Here is a 13658-nt window from a genome sequence, read left to right on the forward strand (position 1 = left end):
GTGGCTTTCAGTATAGCCTGCATGATTTAGAAAAAGAGTTTTGGAATTTGTGCATCTGTCGTTTGCCACACTTTTCAGCTTAATGTCTCTCCCTTCACTAGAGACCCAACAATGGGAGAAGGAAGTTGCCCTCATCTTTTGTTTGTGGAACACCATACCTGCTATTTGAAAACCCTGACCTGGTTTTGAATTTCATGTTCCATATCATATCTAGTTTCTCCCTGTGTGAAAAGGATACTGGACTATAGGCCATTGGATTGATCCAGAAGCATGATTCTTGTATACCGTCCATATGTTTGAATTGTTTTCTACTTGATCTCTTTTCCAGAGTTCACTTCTATATCTCTCTTTCCCCATGAATTACTGGTTTCGCTGCTAGCACAACACAAACCTACTTACTCTCCTTTTCTGCATTTGGTTTCTTAGTACTAATGGAAAATTTCCTTTCTTGACTTGCTCACAGGAGGGAAGAAAACAGCTTTGAGAGAGAGCCGCTCCCATCAGAGCCTCCTGCCAAGAGGGTGTGCACCATTAGTCCAGCCCCTCGCCACAGCCCGGCTCTGATGTTGCCCGTCATAAATCCAGCGGGACAGTTCCATCCTACTCCGCCCCCACTCCAGCATTACACCCTGGAAGATATTGCAACGTCCCATTTGTACAGAGACCCAAGCAAGGCATTGGAGCATAGAGAATTGCGAGATAGACATGGTATAGGTAAGGAGTCCCATGTATTTTTCAAACGCATTTCCCTTAGCCGTTAAAGCTACAAATTCAATGCTTTTTGAATCTCCGTAGATTCAGTTCTTGCATAGCAAAATCAAAGGTGCACAAACCTACACAGCTCCTTCGTTGATCTGGTAGCCCTCTGGGGTTTTAGAAGCCTGGGCTATGTTTTTTGGAGCAGGAGTGGGGCACCTTTTTGGCCTGGTGGTCCAGATCTTTTATTTCTTCCTCACCCCTATGGGCCCACTTTGATAGGCGAGTGGTGGTGAGAGGAGATAGTGACCAAGCAGGATTGAGCTGGATTGATAGATGGCTGTGGGGGGGGGGGGTTGGAGGGGGGAAGAGTCTTACAGACAAAATTTGACTCCCAGGCAGGGAATTTTTTCCATGGGCCACTGTTATAGAATACAGTGGTACCTTGGGTTACGTTACCTTTGGGTAACATAATTTCGAGTTACAAATGTGGCGAAAGCAGAAATTTCACCGCGCGCCTCCAGATACAGACTTTTCGGGGTAAGTATGGACCCCTGGGACGAATTAAGTTCGTATCTGGAGGGTCCACTGTAATAGCTTTTCTCACCCTCGCCCTATATCTTTGTGTTGCATCAAACTGTTAAGGCTCTTTTTCTGACATAGCATTTTCCTTGCCATGCATTACAGGGTTAAACGGAGGCTATCAGGATGAACTCGTGGACCATCGCCTAACAGAGAGAGAATGGGCTGATGAATGGAAGCATCTTGATCATGTGAGAGACTGACATGGGGAAAAAACCCCCAAAGAAACCTGGACTGCATAAAACCTAATTACCAGGGCAGGCTGTTTATCCACCTAGCTCAGTATTGTGTATTGTGGCTGGAGCAGGGTCTCCAGCTGAGATTCTTCTCATTTCCTGCTGCCTGTTCCTTGGAACTAGAGATGCTATGGATTGTACCTGGGCCTTTCTGCGTGTAAAGTGTGTGCTCTGCCATGGAGCAGTGGAACTGTAACAACATGTGTACATGCAGCAAGTGTGTGTGTGAGAGAGAGGGGGGGGGAGAGAATGTAATTGTTTAGCCTAGATGGGCCATAATGCAGTAATCGGGCACCAGCTTTTTACATACAGGAAGTCCCAGATTCAGTTCCTGGTGTCTCCAGTAGAATTTGATACAAATAAATGTACAGATTGAAAGTCATGCAAAAGAGCCAGGCTATGTGACCAGCATCATAATGTGGTACCGGACTGTACCACTTCATGTGATGAATTGCATATTTAAATGTTTCCATTTAAAAAAAATAAATCTCAGTTATGTAGAAAACTAGCACACCAATGATTGTACTAGACCAGCCCCCTTTCCCATAATGCTTGTATTTTTTTATATACAGGAGTTTGGGCTTGATTTCTTTTTTTAAAAAGAGGGTCACTACAACATGCAGTGTCACAGTTTGAAACCCTTTACTGCAGCAAAACCAAAAAACCTTTGCCCTGTTAATTTTGATACTGTAGTTTTGCCCCTGAGTTTCTTTTTCTTAAAGTTGCAGGAGGAAATACATTTTCTAACAGCTTCTTCAAACGCTGTTCTTTCCTCTCTCTGGAAGGCATTGAATTGCATCATGGAAATGGTCGAGAAGACCAGGCGCTCTATGGCCGTTCTCCGCCGTTGTCAGGAGGCTGATAGAGAAGAGCTCAACTATTGGAAGAGGCGATGCAGTGAAACCACAGAGCCACGGAAAGGGGGGAATGACTTAATCACGAGGCAACATAGCCCAGGGAGTTCAGACTCCATTAACAGTGGTAAGCTATGGAACTCTGCATGTTCCATATGTGTTATGAAGTGGAATAACATTTAACAACCATTTTCAGAAAGTGGCTGTGTATTATTAGTGTGCCAGAAGACCAAAGTATTAGATTGTTCCCATTCTTTTCAACGGGCTCCTTTGCTTTAGCAGCTTAGTCTGTAATCTTCCAACACCCAAATTACTTATACACAAATTAATTAAGTACAATGCACCTTACTTCTGAGTTAACTTCTGCACAAAAATAGAACTATCTGAAATTGAGCAAGCTGTGCCTTCCCTGCCTCTGTGTGCCTTGGGTATTCAGAAGTTTGAACCTGAATGGATGTCAAGTAGAGTTGTATGCAAAAGAAACAAAAAAGGAATAAATATAAATCATGTAGCATTTCTTTTATTTGTGAAATAAATATTGCCTTTTGCTGCTGCTTCTAGCATTTTAAGTGTAAAAATGTAATGCAGTCTTTCTCACTGAATCTCTCCCCCCCCCCCCACTACATTCCAATGAAATCAATTAAAACTCCCATTATACTGTTAGTGACTTTCCTTATTAGAAATTCACGTGTAAAATGGGGGTGGGGACAGGATGCTTGCCACACATTAATATTTAACCTGGGCCATGCATCTAGGTGGAGGATTTGTCTTGGTAACTATCTCCTGAAATTCTGGGGTGGATAGGATAATGTCAAAAACAAGCCTATTGCAGGGAGACAGGATTAATAAATCAATTGATAGAAGTTATGAATAAATATAGACCATGTAAATTCTTGCTCCTCACACACTTCCCCAGTCAATATCTCTCAGTCTCCTGGCTCTCACTCAAGACCCAAACAAACGCACAAACCTCCCCGGAATCTCACAACAAAGAAGGTTCCTGCCACCAGCTGGCATCACCCTAGTCTCTCACCTCTAGGCTTGCTTTCATGGGCAGCCCCAAGGTGGACAGAGCTTCCTCAGGCTGTCCACAGCTGTGTCCCATTCAGCTGTCAATCAGCTGGGCTGCACACACCCAGTTCCAGGTTTCAGCAGATTTATTTTGGTGATTTTCCCAAGGAGTTCCAAAGATGGCAACCCCTCCATTCGCAGTTCTTTCTCTGTGGCCTCTGCCTACCTCTCCCCTACCAGCTGCTTTCATGATGCTACAGCTTGTACAAAACCAGCTACATAATGCTTCTAAATCCTTACCGATGCAGCAACCATTGATTTTAATTTCAAAACAATGACGCCAGATGGAAATGAACGTGCCGTAGTTTTTCCTACAAGTTCTAAGTCCTTTTTTCTTTGCATGTCCTGTTTTTTTTGGATTGTGAACCTGTGGGCAGGGAACAGTAAAAAAAATCTTGGTAATGATTTTTGTATTCCACCATATCCTGGTGATATGACAGGGAGGCATTTCTATACCTCTTCCTCAAAACAAAGTATATGAATTTTATTTCGTAGTAGAGGGTGCATGCAAAACCATGCATTAAACAGAATGTTGGGCCACAGGGTACTTTATCTGCCATCTCAAATGCTTTAGTTATGGATTGGGGGCTGGAGAAGTTCCAGTGGCAACTGGAACAAGGAAGTGTGCTTGCAAAATAACCAACCTCTTACATAACCCATCAAAACTTGGCTTAGTGGAGGTAGGCTCTTCAGATATAGATAGACGATTCCAAGTATGGAATAGCACTCTTGAGTGGTGAATGCTGGAGGAAGGGGGGAGCCCCAAAAACTTCATGTCTTTTTACATAGACTTTTACATAGGTGGTGAATGCTGGAGATACTGGCTTGTAACCTTGACTCAAGCAAGAGGGACACTTGGACATAATTTGGCTGAGCTCATGCACAAAGAATGCAGCATAACAAAATAAACCACTGAAGAAGGCTTGTAAGCCGAACATGTATGGTATTGATATTTCAGTCATCCAGAGAATCTGGTTGATGGACATTAAGAACATCCTGTGATAAAGAATAGCATTTTAAAATAATAATAATAATAATAATAATAATAATAATAATAATAATAATAATATTCATTCATTCATTCATTCCCCCCCCCCCCCCGCCCATCTGGCTGGGTTTCCCCACCACTCTGGGTGGCTTCCAACAAAACATTAAAATACAATAGTCCGTCAAACATTAAAAGCTTCCCTAAACAGGGCTACCTTCAGATGAAGTATAACCCATGCAATGTAGAAAGAGTTTCTTGTATGGTTATATGTTTCTGAGATATAGGTTCTGTCTATAGATTTATTTATTTTTAGTTATTGTAGCACATAGCTTTTATATTTGGTATTTCTAAATTCTAAATTCAGTTTTCTAAATTTGTGTATTTGTATATGCCTTTTTAGTTCAGGGTTATACTCCATTTTTGGTAATAAAATGTTAGGCAACACATCTATTAGGCAACACATCTATTAGATTTTGTGCTTATATAGACTGATTATTAAGTTCATTTACGTTGGTTACCCTCTATTTTTTATTTTACATTGTCAAGACTCACTTAGGTTTATTAATTTCAGTTACATCTACTTTGAGTAAAAAGTAAGTTGAATTCAACAAAGGAGCACTCTGTAATGAATACTGCAGTACGTCTGTAAGTGAGCTATATTTATGGAGAGAGGGCAAGATGAGAATGGAGACTTACTTCTGGGTTGAGAAATGCTGTATCCTCTGGTTTTTCCCCATCTGGCGCATAAGGTTACCCTTACATCAGGGTGTCAGAAATGCATTGCTTTCAATCTGAAGGTATGCAGCATCTCATCTAACCATGCAACCGAAGACAGTGAGAATGTAATGTATGTGAGAAAAATTTTCACTGTTAATCTTCCTTGATTTCTGTGTAGCACTGTGTATCTTTGAGTTCCTGTTCTCAAAGGACTCCTTAAAATATAGCATGTGCTCCAGTGGCCTGAAATCCTTGGGAATACGAGGCACGCTGTAAAACGTGAGACGCCATTAGCAAGGATTAATGCTCATTACAGTAGGGCAAAGCAGATGCTTGACAAGACATATTTATAAGTGTGTAGCCTGTGATGACAGAGTATTAAAAGATGGAAATTGGCTTCGCTGTCCAATAAATTATGCAGGACACTAAATTAAAAGTGGCCATTTATCATTTTGCCTTTTGGTGAACACTGTTAAACTGCAGAAGTCTCTTGGCTTGGTTTTTAGCAATTAATCCTACCCTGTTCTCTTCATGCTACTTCTTGCTGAACAGATGCAGCCTATCAATTCTTAGAGTTTGGGTGGGAGAATATTTCTGTGTCTAATACTGTCGACACCACCCTTCCTTCTACAGATTCTCAGCGGGAGTTCAGCGGCAGGTCAGGAGCAGCCGGTTATGTCACCGAAGAGATATGGAAAAAGGCTGGTAAGTAAGGAGGCCCCCTTCAGAGAAGTGCCACACAGAGAAGCTGTGGAATGTTACAAGAGATTCTTGAGAAGATGGAAAGCCTTACGCACCACAGGTTGGCTGGGGAAAGGCCTCATAAATATGCTGCTGTCTCACTGCCTAGAGAGTGATAATGGCCAGAGCCAACCAGGGCCTCCAGCAGATGGACCCATCTGGACCCATCACTGCTTGTCCGTTTGACCTAGGGATTTGAGCCAGCCAGCCAGGCAGCGCTGGCACCTTCCCCAGACAGAGTGGGGGAGAGGGGGTGCCTGAGCCTCTTTTCCTTGGAGGTAGCTGATAGAGAGTCCCACATGTGCCACTGTTCCTTGTATGTTTAATCTGGGGGTTGTCTGGGTAAATGGCGGTAATGACAATGTTCACTTGGTTTTTCAGTTTGCCTTTCTGGCAGAAGCTGGAAGAGGGCATAGTAGAACGAAAGGAAGGGAATTTTGCCCTGCTCCTTGAGACAAAATAGGGCAAAGGAGAAGGCAGAGGGAAAGGAATCCCATTTTATGTTAAGGGAATACTTTTCTATATCCCTTTTAAAAAAAATCATAGGAGTGTTTCTGTTAACAACACACCACACCTGCAAGCAAATGTTTCAAGAATACTTTTAAAAACAGTTTCCAAAGCAGTCTGCTAATTATGAAAAGATGGTGATTTTCAAATTCTTTTTGCATTACAAACTGTTTTAAAACTGGCAAGATCAAGTAAGCAAGCTAAAAGACATGTCGTCCCTCTGTTTATGTGGAGTTTGGCTTCTAAGGTAGACAGTCTTCCACTTCCTCTTCTCTGGGGAAAAATATTGAAAAGTGTCTCTGTGTTAGTATGTTTTTAATAGTTAAAAAGATAGTTCCATGGGGAAAACACTATGGAAATATAGGTTCTATACATAGGTCACACTGTAAATTCATGGGCATAAGCATACCTAGCTCCATTGGACTTTGGCCATTGTCTTTCATTATCAATTTTAAAAGGATAACACTACTAAAAATGGGGTTCATCTTGGGGTTCTGAACAATGTTTGAAGGTTTGCTTTAAGTAGAGGCTGGATGAAACCATTTGCTTCATTCTGTGTTAATTTTTGTGCATGTTGAAAAGTACCTCCTGACTTCTCTGCGACCTTCTGAGTCTCCTACAAATTTGCATTGTTTGATACTGTTCTTTTTAGTGCTTTCCTTTCGTGCCCCCTCCCTTCTTTCATTGGCTTCTGCTTCATTTGCTGACACTGCCATTTAATCCAATTCTCTGTTGATGATGCTGATGCAGCAAAACCACCCTTAACGTGGTGTCATGGGTGCTCGTAAACAGAATCACAAGGGTCTCTGTAGCCAGTAGAATTAAACTGCTGGATGGGCCAACAAGCGAGGTCAAGGACAGTTAAGGAGTGAAATGGCACCAGGAAAAGAGACTGCATTAATTTTCAAGGCTAGAGTGTCTGCTTCCTTGCTTAGTTTACTCAAATAGCATCCCTAACTTTCTGTATGGACTGCCAACTTTGTTAAAAGGATAACTATCTCAATGCATTTAGTTAGGTTTGTAGTTTACTCAGTTCCAGAGGCTCAAGGTAACCCAAAGCATGCTGAATTCTTTGGATACAAATGTGATCAAAAAGTCTGCTGCTGCTCCTATGTGATGCAGTAGAAGGCATAAGATATCAGAGTATGACCATCAATTCAGTAGTATTGTCATAAGTTAGGCTAAAGTGCTATGCAAAAGCTTCACTTTCTTAACTCCTATGACCACTGGGTACTTCCATGCTATATACTTTGCCTTCCAATGTGAAGCCGTTTGATGAGGCTTTTGTTTCCCTTCAGAAGAAGCTGTGAATGAAGTGAAGCGCCAGGCCATGTCTGAAGTCCAAAAAGCTGTAGCAGAGGCCGAGCAGAAGGCATTTGAAATGATTGCATCTGAGAGAGCCCGCATGGAGCAGACCATTGCCGATGCAAAACGCCAGGCTACAGAAGACGCTTTCCTAGTCATCAATGAGCAGGAGGAGTCTACAGAGGTGAGAAGCCAAGGGAATATCTCTGGCAATCATGGAAAAAGTCCCAAGGCAAGAACTTTAAAGATGACATGCAATCCTTCTGGATTCATCCTTGTTTTTCATTCTGATTAATCTGATTGGAGCAAAAAATCTAAAGCCAATTAGAGTTCTGATTAACTTCTGTCCAACAAGCAACTAATTCAGATTCATTGGTGCTGCCATTGAATCTCCACTGTCATTTTCAGTGACTGCATGAGGCTTTGAGATTTGCTCCCCGCCCCCCCGCACACCTTGCTGGCCCCCATTGTTTGGGAACAGTTGTAGTGAGGACAATGTCAGCAATTATATTGGAGAGGCCATCTGTTGGATTTGCAGGGTGTTGGCAGTCAGTGAAATGCAGGTGAATGAAAGCAAATTTAGGAGATGCTTTGTCACGGCAGAATTCCCTTCTCCCAGTTGCTTTTCTGCCATGTTGCTTAGTTGTGGCAGGCAAAGTTATTGTGTGGCTCTGCTCAACTTCCAGGTTGGAACCCCCATGCCTTGGGAAGATCTTCCACATGCTGGATGGGCTTTCAGAAAAACCTTGCTTCTTGCAAATTAACCCATTTAAACCTATTGTGCCGCTAATTTGTTGTAGGCTTCTTACGATGTGGTGCTGTTCTCTTAATGGTACGGGTGGTAGTACTTGCATGGATTGCTATGAATCTCTGCGTTATAGAAATGTCGGTCAGTAGCACTTTTGGGGGCGGGGGTGGGGTACCGTTTGTTACCTTCCTCTGATGGCTTCAGTTGGGATAGGCAATAGCCAGTCTTGTTCGGAGCTGTGCTTAAGAGAAATGCTTGTTCTTTGGTTTTCCAGAGCTGCTGGAACTGTGGGCGCAAAGCCAGCGAGACCTGTAGCGGCTGCAACATTGCCCGCTACTGTGGCTCCTTCTGCCAGCACAAAGATTGGGAGAGGCACCACCGAATCTGTGGGCAGGGCTTACACAGCCAAGTCAAACCAGCCCCTATACCAGCAGGCCGATCCGCAGCCGCCGCCACCCTCAAAGCAGTCGATGCGGTAGCAAGTCCGGCTCTAGAGAAAACGTCGGCCGCCACTTCTCGATCCTCCACTCCAGCCTCCGTGACAGCAATAGACAGTAACGCACTCTAAAAAAGAGAAGATTGCGCTCAACACAGTTTATTAGTTTTCTACATTGAAAAACAGATGCCTCAAAATGTTGAAGAAGGTTTGTACTCCAGCACATTGGCGCTCAGGCTTATGTTGTTTTGGGGCATTTTCCATACCATTATAATGTCATTTTTAGGAGTCCATGTTAGCCTTCCTTAGTGGGATCTCAGAACAGTCTGCCTGGGATCCTGAGGACTTTGGCCTATTGTTTCATTTTATCCGAACTTTCTCAAAATGGTACTCTCACCCGAGGTTCTAACAAGATGGTTGTTCGTTTTACTACAAAGCAGAGCTTGCCTGGGCATCCTCTTCTCTCATCTTTGGTATGCAATCTGACCATTATTTGAAAATTTCTTTCTCAGGCAAAAGAGAATCAGGTGAAATGAGATGTAAGTAAGCTTGATTCTTAGTTCTAGCTATTTCTGCTCCTCCCATTATCTAAGACTATATTTATTGGTTCCCCCACCCCCTTTCCATTCCCCCCACCTCTCTCTCAATTTGGACACATGGAAAAAAAGGGGGGAGGTATAAGGATGCTATTTTTGTTTGCTGAAAGGGGGATTTAAAACTACTTCATATAATGACTCAGCAGCCATCCCACTTGTTGATCCATTTTAATTCCTTACAGTTATGGGCAAGCTGCTTAAGAATCTGTCTATGGGCCGCAACAGATTGAAATGTTTCATCCAAAGATTTTTACAAAAGGGATTGGTGGTCTAATTGCTTTGTCTCGTAACACCAAGATATTATTTACTTACACACACACACACACACACACAGAGAGAGAGAGAGAGAGAGAGAGAGAGAGAGAGAGAGAGAGAAGTTGTTGGCTTTTAATGTTTGAGATTCATTGATACATAAATTTTGTAAACTGCTTTGATGTGGTATATACATTAAATAAATAAAATAACAGGACCCCCACTAGACATGGTTTATTCCAACAGGTTTTCTATCACCTGGTCTCTCAGTGCATGTGAGCTAAGTTAAATAAAGTTCAAGTTGCAAATAACAGATTTCACGAACATCCAATGGGATCTTTTTGCTTCTCTAAACAGTATACATCTTTAAACTGATACCTCCAGCTAGGGATCCTGTGCATTGAAAACCAAGGAATGTGACTTTACCAACGCATTTGGCTATGTTCCTGAGTTGTGAGGCCTCCCTGTTGCATCTTTAGCAGCCTGCCTGTTCACTTCAGGGCATTTGAAAGCATGTCACTGGGAGGACACTTGAAAAGAATTCAAATCCACTAAGAAATTAAATCCATTAAGTTGTGATGCTAAATCTTGAGCATGCCAAATTAACTATTAAATTATATGATTGGACTAGACTGAAGTTAACTTGATGGTTGAATTAGATTAAAAAGTAAATTAAAGTTAATATATAAATGCAGCCACATGGAAAGCCTTACTTGTTTTCCTGGGGTGCAAGGGGGTAAGGATTTGGATTGGGGAAAGACTTAAACACACCCACCCCCCAAAATTGGGGGTGTAGATATACCCAAAGCTGCATTCTGCTAGCAAAGCAGCTATGTAAGGCTTTTGTGTTTGAAAGGTTATCATTCTGATATGGTTGACATTGGATTAATTCAGATGTATACCATGTGAAGCAACTCTGTGCTCTAAATTGCTTAACTCACTTTTGGTTTAGCAGCAGAAGCATACTTTGCCTCATTTGAAGGTTATATTTTGCTACTATTGTTGTTGTGGGAGATAAAATTGCGAGTGCAGAAGATGAAGGAGCACATGAGAAACAGGGCTTGTTCATTTGGTGCCCAAATGTGATTTAGCATTATTTCTAATGGCTATCCCGTAGTAGCCAATTTTTTAAGGTAATATTTGATCTTCTAGAACACGGCTTGGGAGCTGCTTTGGTTTTGCTCATGAGACACATCTCCATGCATTCACATTCTCAGATACTAAACTGCCTGAAGAAAAAAAAGCCAAAAATTCCACATGCGACCTATCACTTAGTGATGCAGTGCCAAAGAGGGAAGTCTTCAGTTTTATTGATGAGTGAAGAGGATCAAGGTTTTATCAAAAATGGCCACTTCTGTTGGATGCAGACCTTTCTCTGCCACATGCAAAAAAGAAAAAGGAAAAAAGCAGTAAAAGAAGCAGCCCTGTTAATCTCAAACTTTTCTCGTACTGCAAGGAATACTAATTCGGTTTTGCAGAAAAATATGGAAATTATAATTAAAGCTGTGGTGTTGAAATTACTTATTGGCTTGTAAACCCCCACTTGCCATGTTATTTTCTGCAGAGAAGTGAAAAGAAGATTTGCTCCAAAGAGTTAAGGGGTGGGGGGTGGGGTGTCTGCGTGTGTGTGTGTGTGAGAGAGAGAGAGAAAACGAGACGGCATTCTGAAATTGTGTGTAAATAGGCAGTCTTCCATAACTTTCCATGCAACTACAATGGCTTGCTATGTATTAAGAGGAAAACACACTAACTCCAATGTACATAAATGAATGCTACCATTCATCATTTTAAAACAATTTTTGAAAATGTATGTGGAATTCTACTACGGGAAGACTCCTTGGATTCTGTTTTCTATCTAATTTTTGCCATTCGATTCTATACTAGGAGTTTTTGTTACCTATTTTATGTGCATAACTTATTTAATGTACTGTATAAAGGAACCCAAACTGTTACAGATGTATTTAGTTTGTTCTACTCACAGTAGTCAATAAAAAGACTATATTCACCTTACCATGCCAGACTTTGCTTTGTTATGTAGAATACGATTCTGCTTAAACTGACAGCTAATCTATAGAATGCACACAATGTCCGTAAGTGATTGGAATTCTAGGGCAGTGAAGCCATATGCCCATTTCAAGAGTTGAGTCACCATAACACATGTGAACCCTCTGTGTGGTCTTCAGCTGGTGGGTCACAGCCTGACCTAAGGTGGGTTGCAAGAGGAAAACAGCCACCATTGCAATGCATGGTATAAGATTAAGAAATGGTTCCCCAAATACCTGTTTGTGTTAAAAGTGGGTCCTGCATCTGAAAAGGCTGAAGACCACTTGCTGAACTAGCACATTTCATAGGCCCCAAAGTGAAACACAGCAGCCCGATTCAAAGCCAAGAACATAAAAAGTACCATCCAAGGTGTGATGGGACACTTCCTGCTCTGTTCCTGGTTATGTTACAAAGTTTTGGGTTTTTTTAAAAAAACAATTTTTATCCATATAACCCAAATAACAAAATAGAACTGTTTCCAATGCTATTTTACTTTCATGTGTAATGTTGTGCATGTGATTGTTTGCTGCTCTGTATTCCCGTTGGAAGAGTGAGATGTAAGCCTGAGAAAACCAGTCGTCAAATGTTGGACCCCGGAGTAAAGCAGCAGACAAAATGAGAGCACTTAAGCCTTTTCAGCCGGAGAGCTGACCTTCCTGGGGCTCTATGCCAAGAGTGGGCAGAATCAGAGCCAGCATGCATATAGCACAGACATAAACAGTCTCTCGCACAGTGCATTTCAACTTGGAAGATGAGCATTTCGCCTTTACTGCATGCCTAACTGCTCGAGGTGGGTGATCTACAAGGGAAACTGCGGCTGAGGATGCTTAACCCTTCCCTGTCCAGCTGCACTCTCCGCAAAGGTTCTAGTCACGAGGCTTGAAAACAGCCATCCATTGGCACCTTTCCCCCCCTCAAATTTTTTAATTCATTTTATAGCACAACTAAACAACACAAACAGAAAAACAAACAGTACAAACAAATTCTTGTCTTATCCTTCTTATCCTTCTTTTTTCTAAACATTGTTAGGTGAGCTTCCCCAAGTCCCCCCATCTGATTTTCATTTTACCTCATCTTTAGCAGTTTACATATATCATAATTTTTAACCAAATTTTTATCACACTTTTACCATAAAAATCTCCACATTTTATCCCTTACAAGTAATACTATTTTAAAATGTGCTATCTTCTACTTCTAACCCTACAGCCTATATCCACTTCCAAAGCTATTCTAAGATTTAAATATTAACATATTTTTTCAAATATTCTTTAAACTTCCAATCTTCTTCCACCATCTCTTCTCTCTGGTTTCGGAGTCTCCCAATCAGTTCAGCAAGTTCCATATAGTCCATCATTTTCATCTGCCATTCCTTCCATTGACACCTTACCGAATTCTGTTTTCAAGCCTTCTGGGATAAGCTCACATTGAACTTGTTGCACAATGTGGCTGGAGAGGCTGCATACTGTCACAGCCAGCTATTTTTTCCCCAGCAGGGTTAGGGTTGCAACAGATAGAATCATAGAATTTAGAGTTGGAAGGGACCCTGAGGGTCATCTAGTCCAACCCCCTGCAATGCAGGAATCTCTGCGAAAGCATCTATGACAGATGGTGATCCAACCTCTGCTTTAAAAACCTCCCAGGAAAGGAGAGTCCACAACCTATTGAGGGAGACTGTTCCACTGTCAAGCAGCTGCGGGGTGTTTAAGCCTTCCCTCCTTGCCTGTGACAACCCTCAAACTTTGGCTCAGATAACTTATATTGACTCCAACAGGAGGCTTATTTTCTGCAGGGGTCAGGACAGGAAAGGACACTGCAAGTCAGTTAAGGAGGCTCCCAAGGGCTGCTGGTTCCCACCCCCTGATTTAAGCAAAAGAGTATTAGCATAT

The 13658-nt window shown here is 41.9% G+C and overlaps 1 protein-coding gene across 7 annotated transcripts in view; it reads left to right on the plus strand.

The window, feature by feature from the left end:
- Positions 1-11739, plus strand: part of CBFA2T2 (CBFA2/RUNX1 partner transcriptional co-repressor 2) — a 74102-nt gene extending 62363 nt beyond the window's left edge. For 4 of the 7 annotated variants that reach the window (XM_083618707.1, XM_083618709.1, XM_083618711.1 and 1 more), the window contains exons 6-11: positions 464-714; positions 1384-1469; positions 2300-2495; positions 5778-5849; positions 7691-7881; positions 8720-11739. In XM_083618707.1, the coding sequence (XP_083474833.1) occupies positions 464-714; positions 1384-1469; positions 2300-2495; positions 5778-5849; positions 7691-7881; positions 8720-9013 (1090 nt within the window). In that variant the 3' untranslated portion in view covers positions 9014-11739. The remainder of the gene's footprint in view (positions 1-463; positions 715-1383; positions 1470-2299; positions 2496-5777; positions 5850-7690; positions 7882-8719) is intronic. The other 3 variants (XM_083618708.1, XM_083618712.1, XM_083618713.1) reach the window with 1 other exon arrangement.
- The last annotated feature ends 1919 nt before the right edge of the window (positions 11740-13658 follow it).

This window comes from Podarcis filfolensis (genome assembly GCF_964270895.1).
Source record: "Podarcis filfolensis genome assembly, chromosome: 6".
Lineage (NCBI taxonomy): Eukaryota > Metazoa > Chordata > Lepidosauria > Squamata > Lacertidae > Podarcis > Podarcis filfolensis.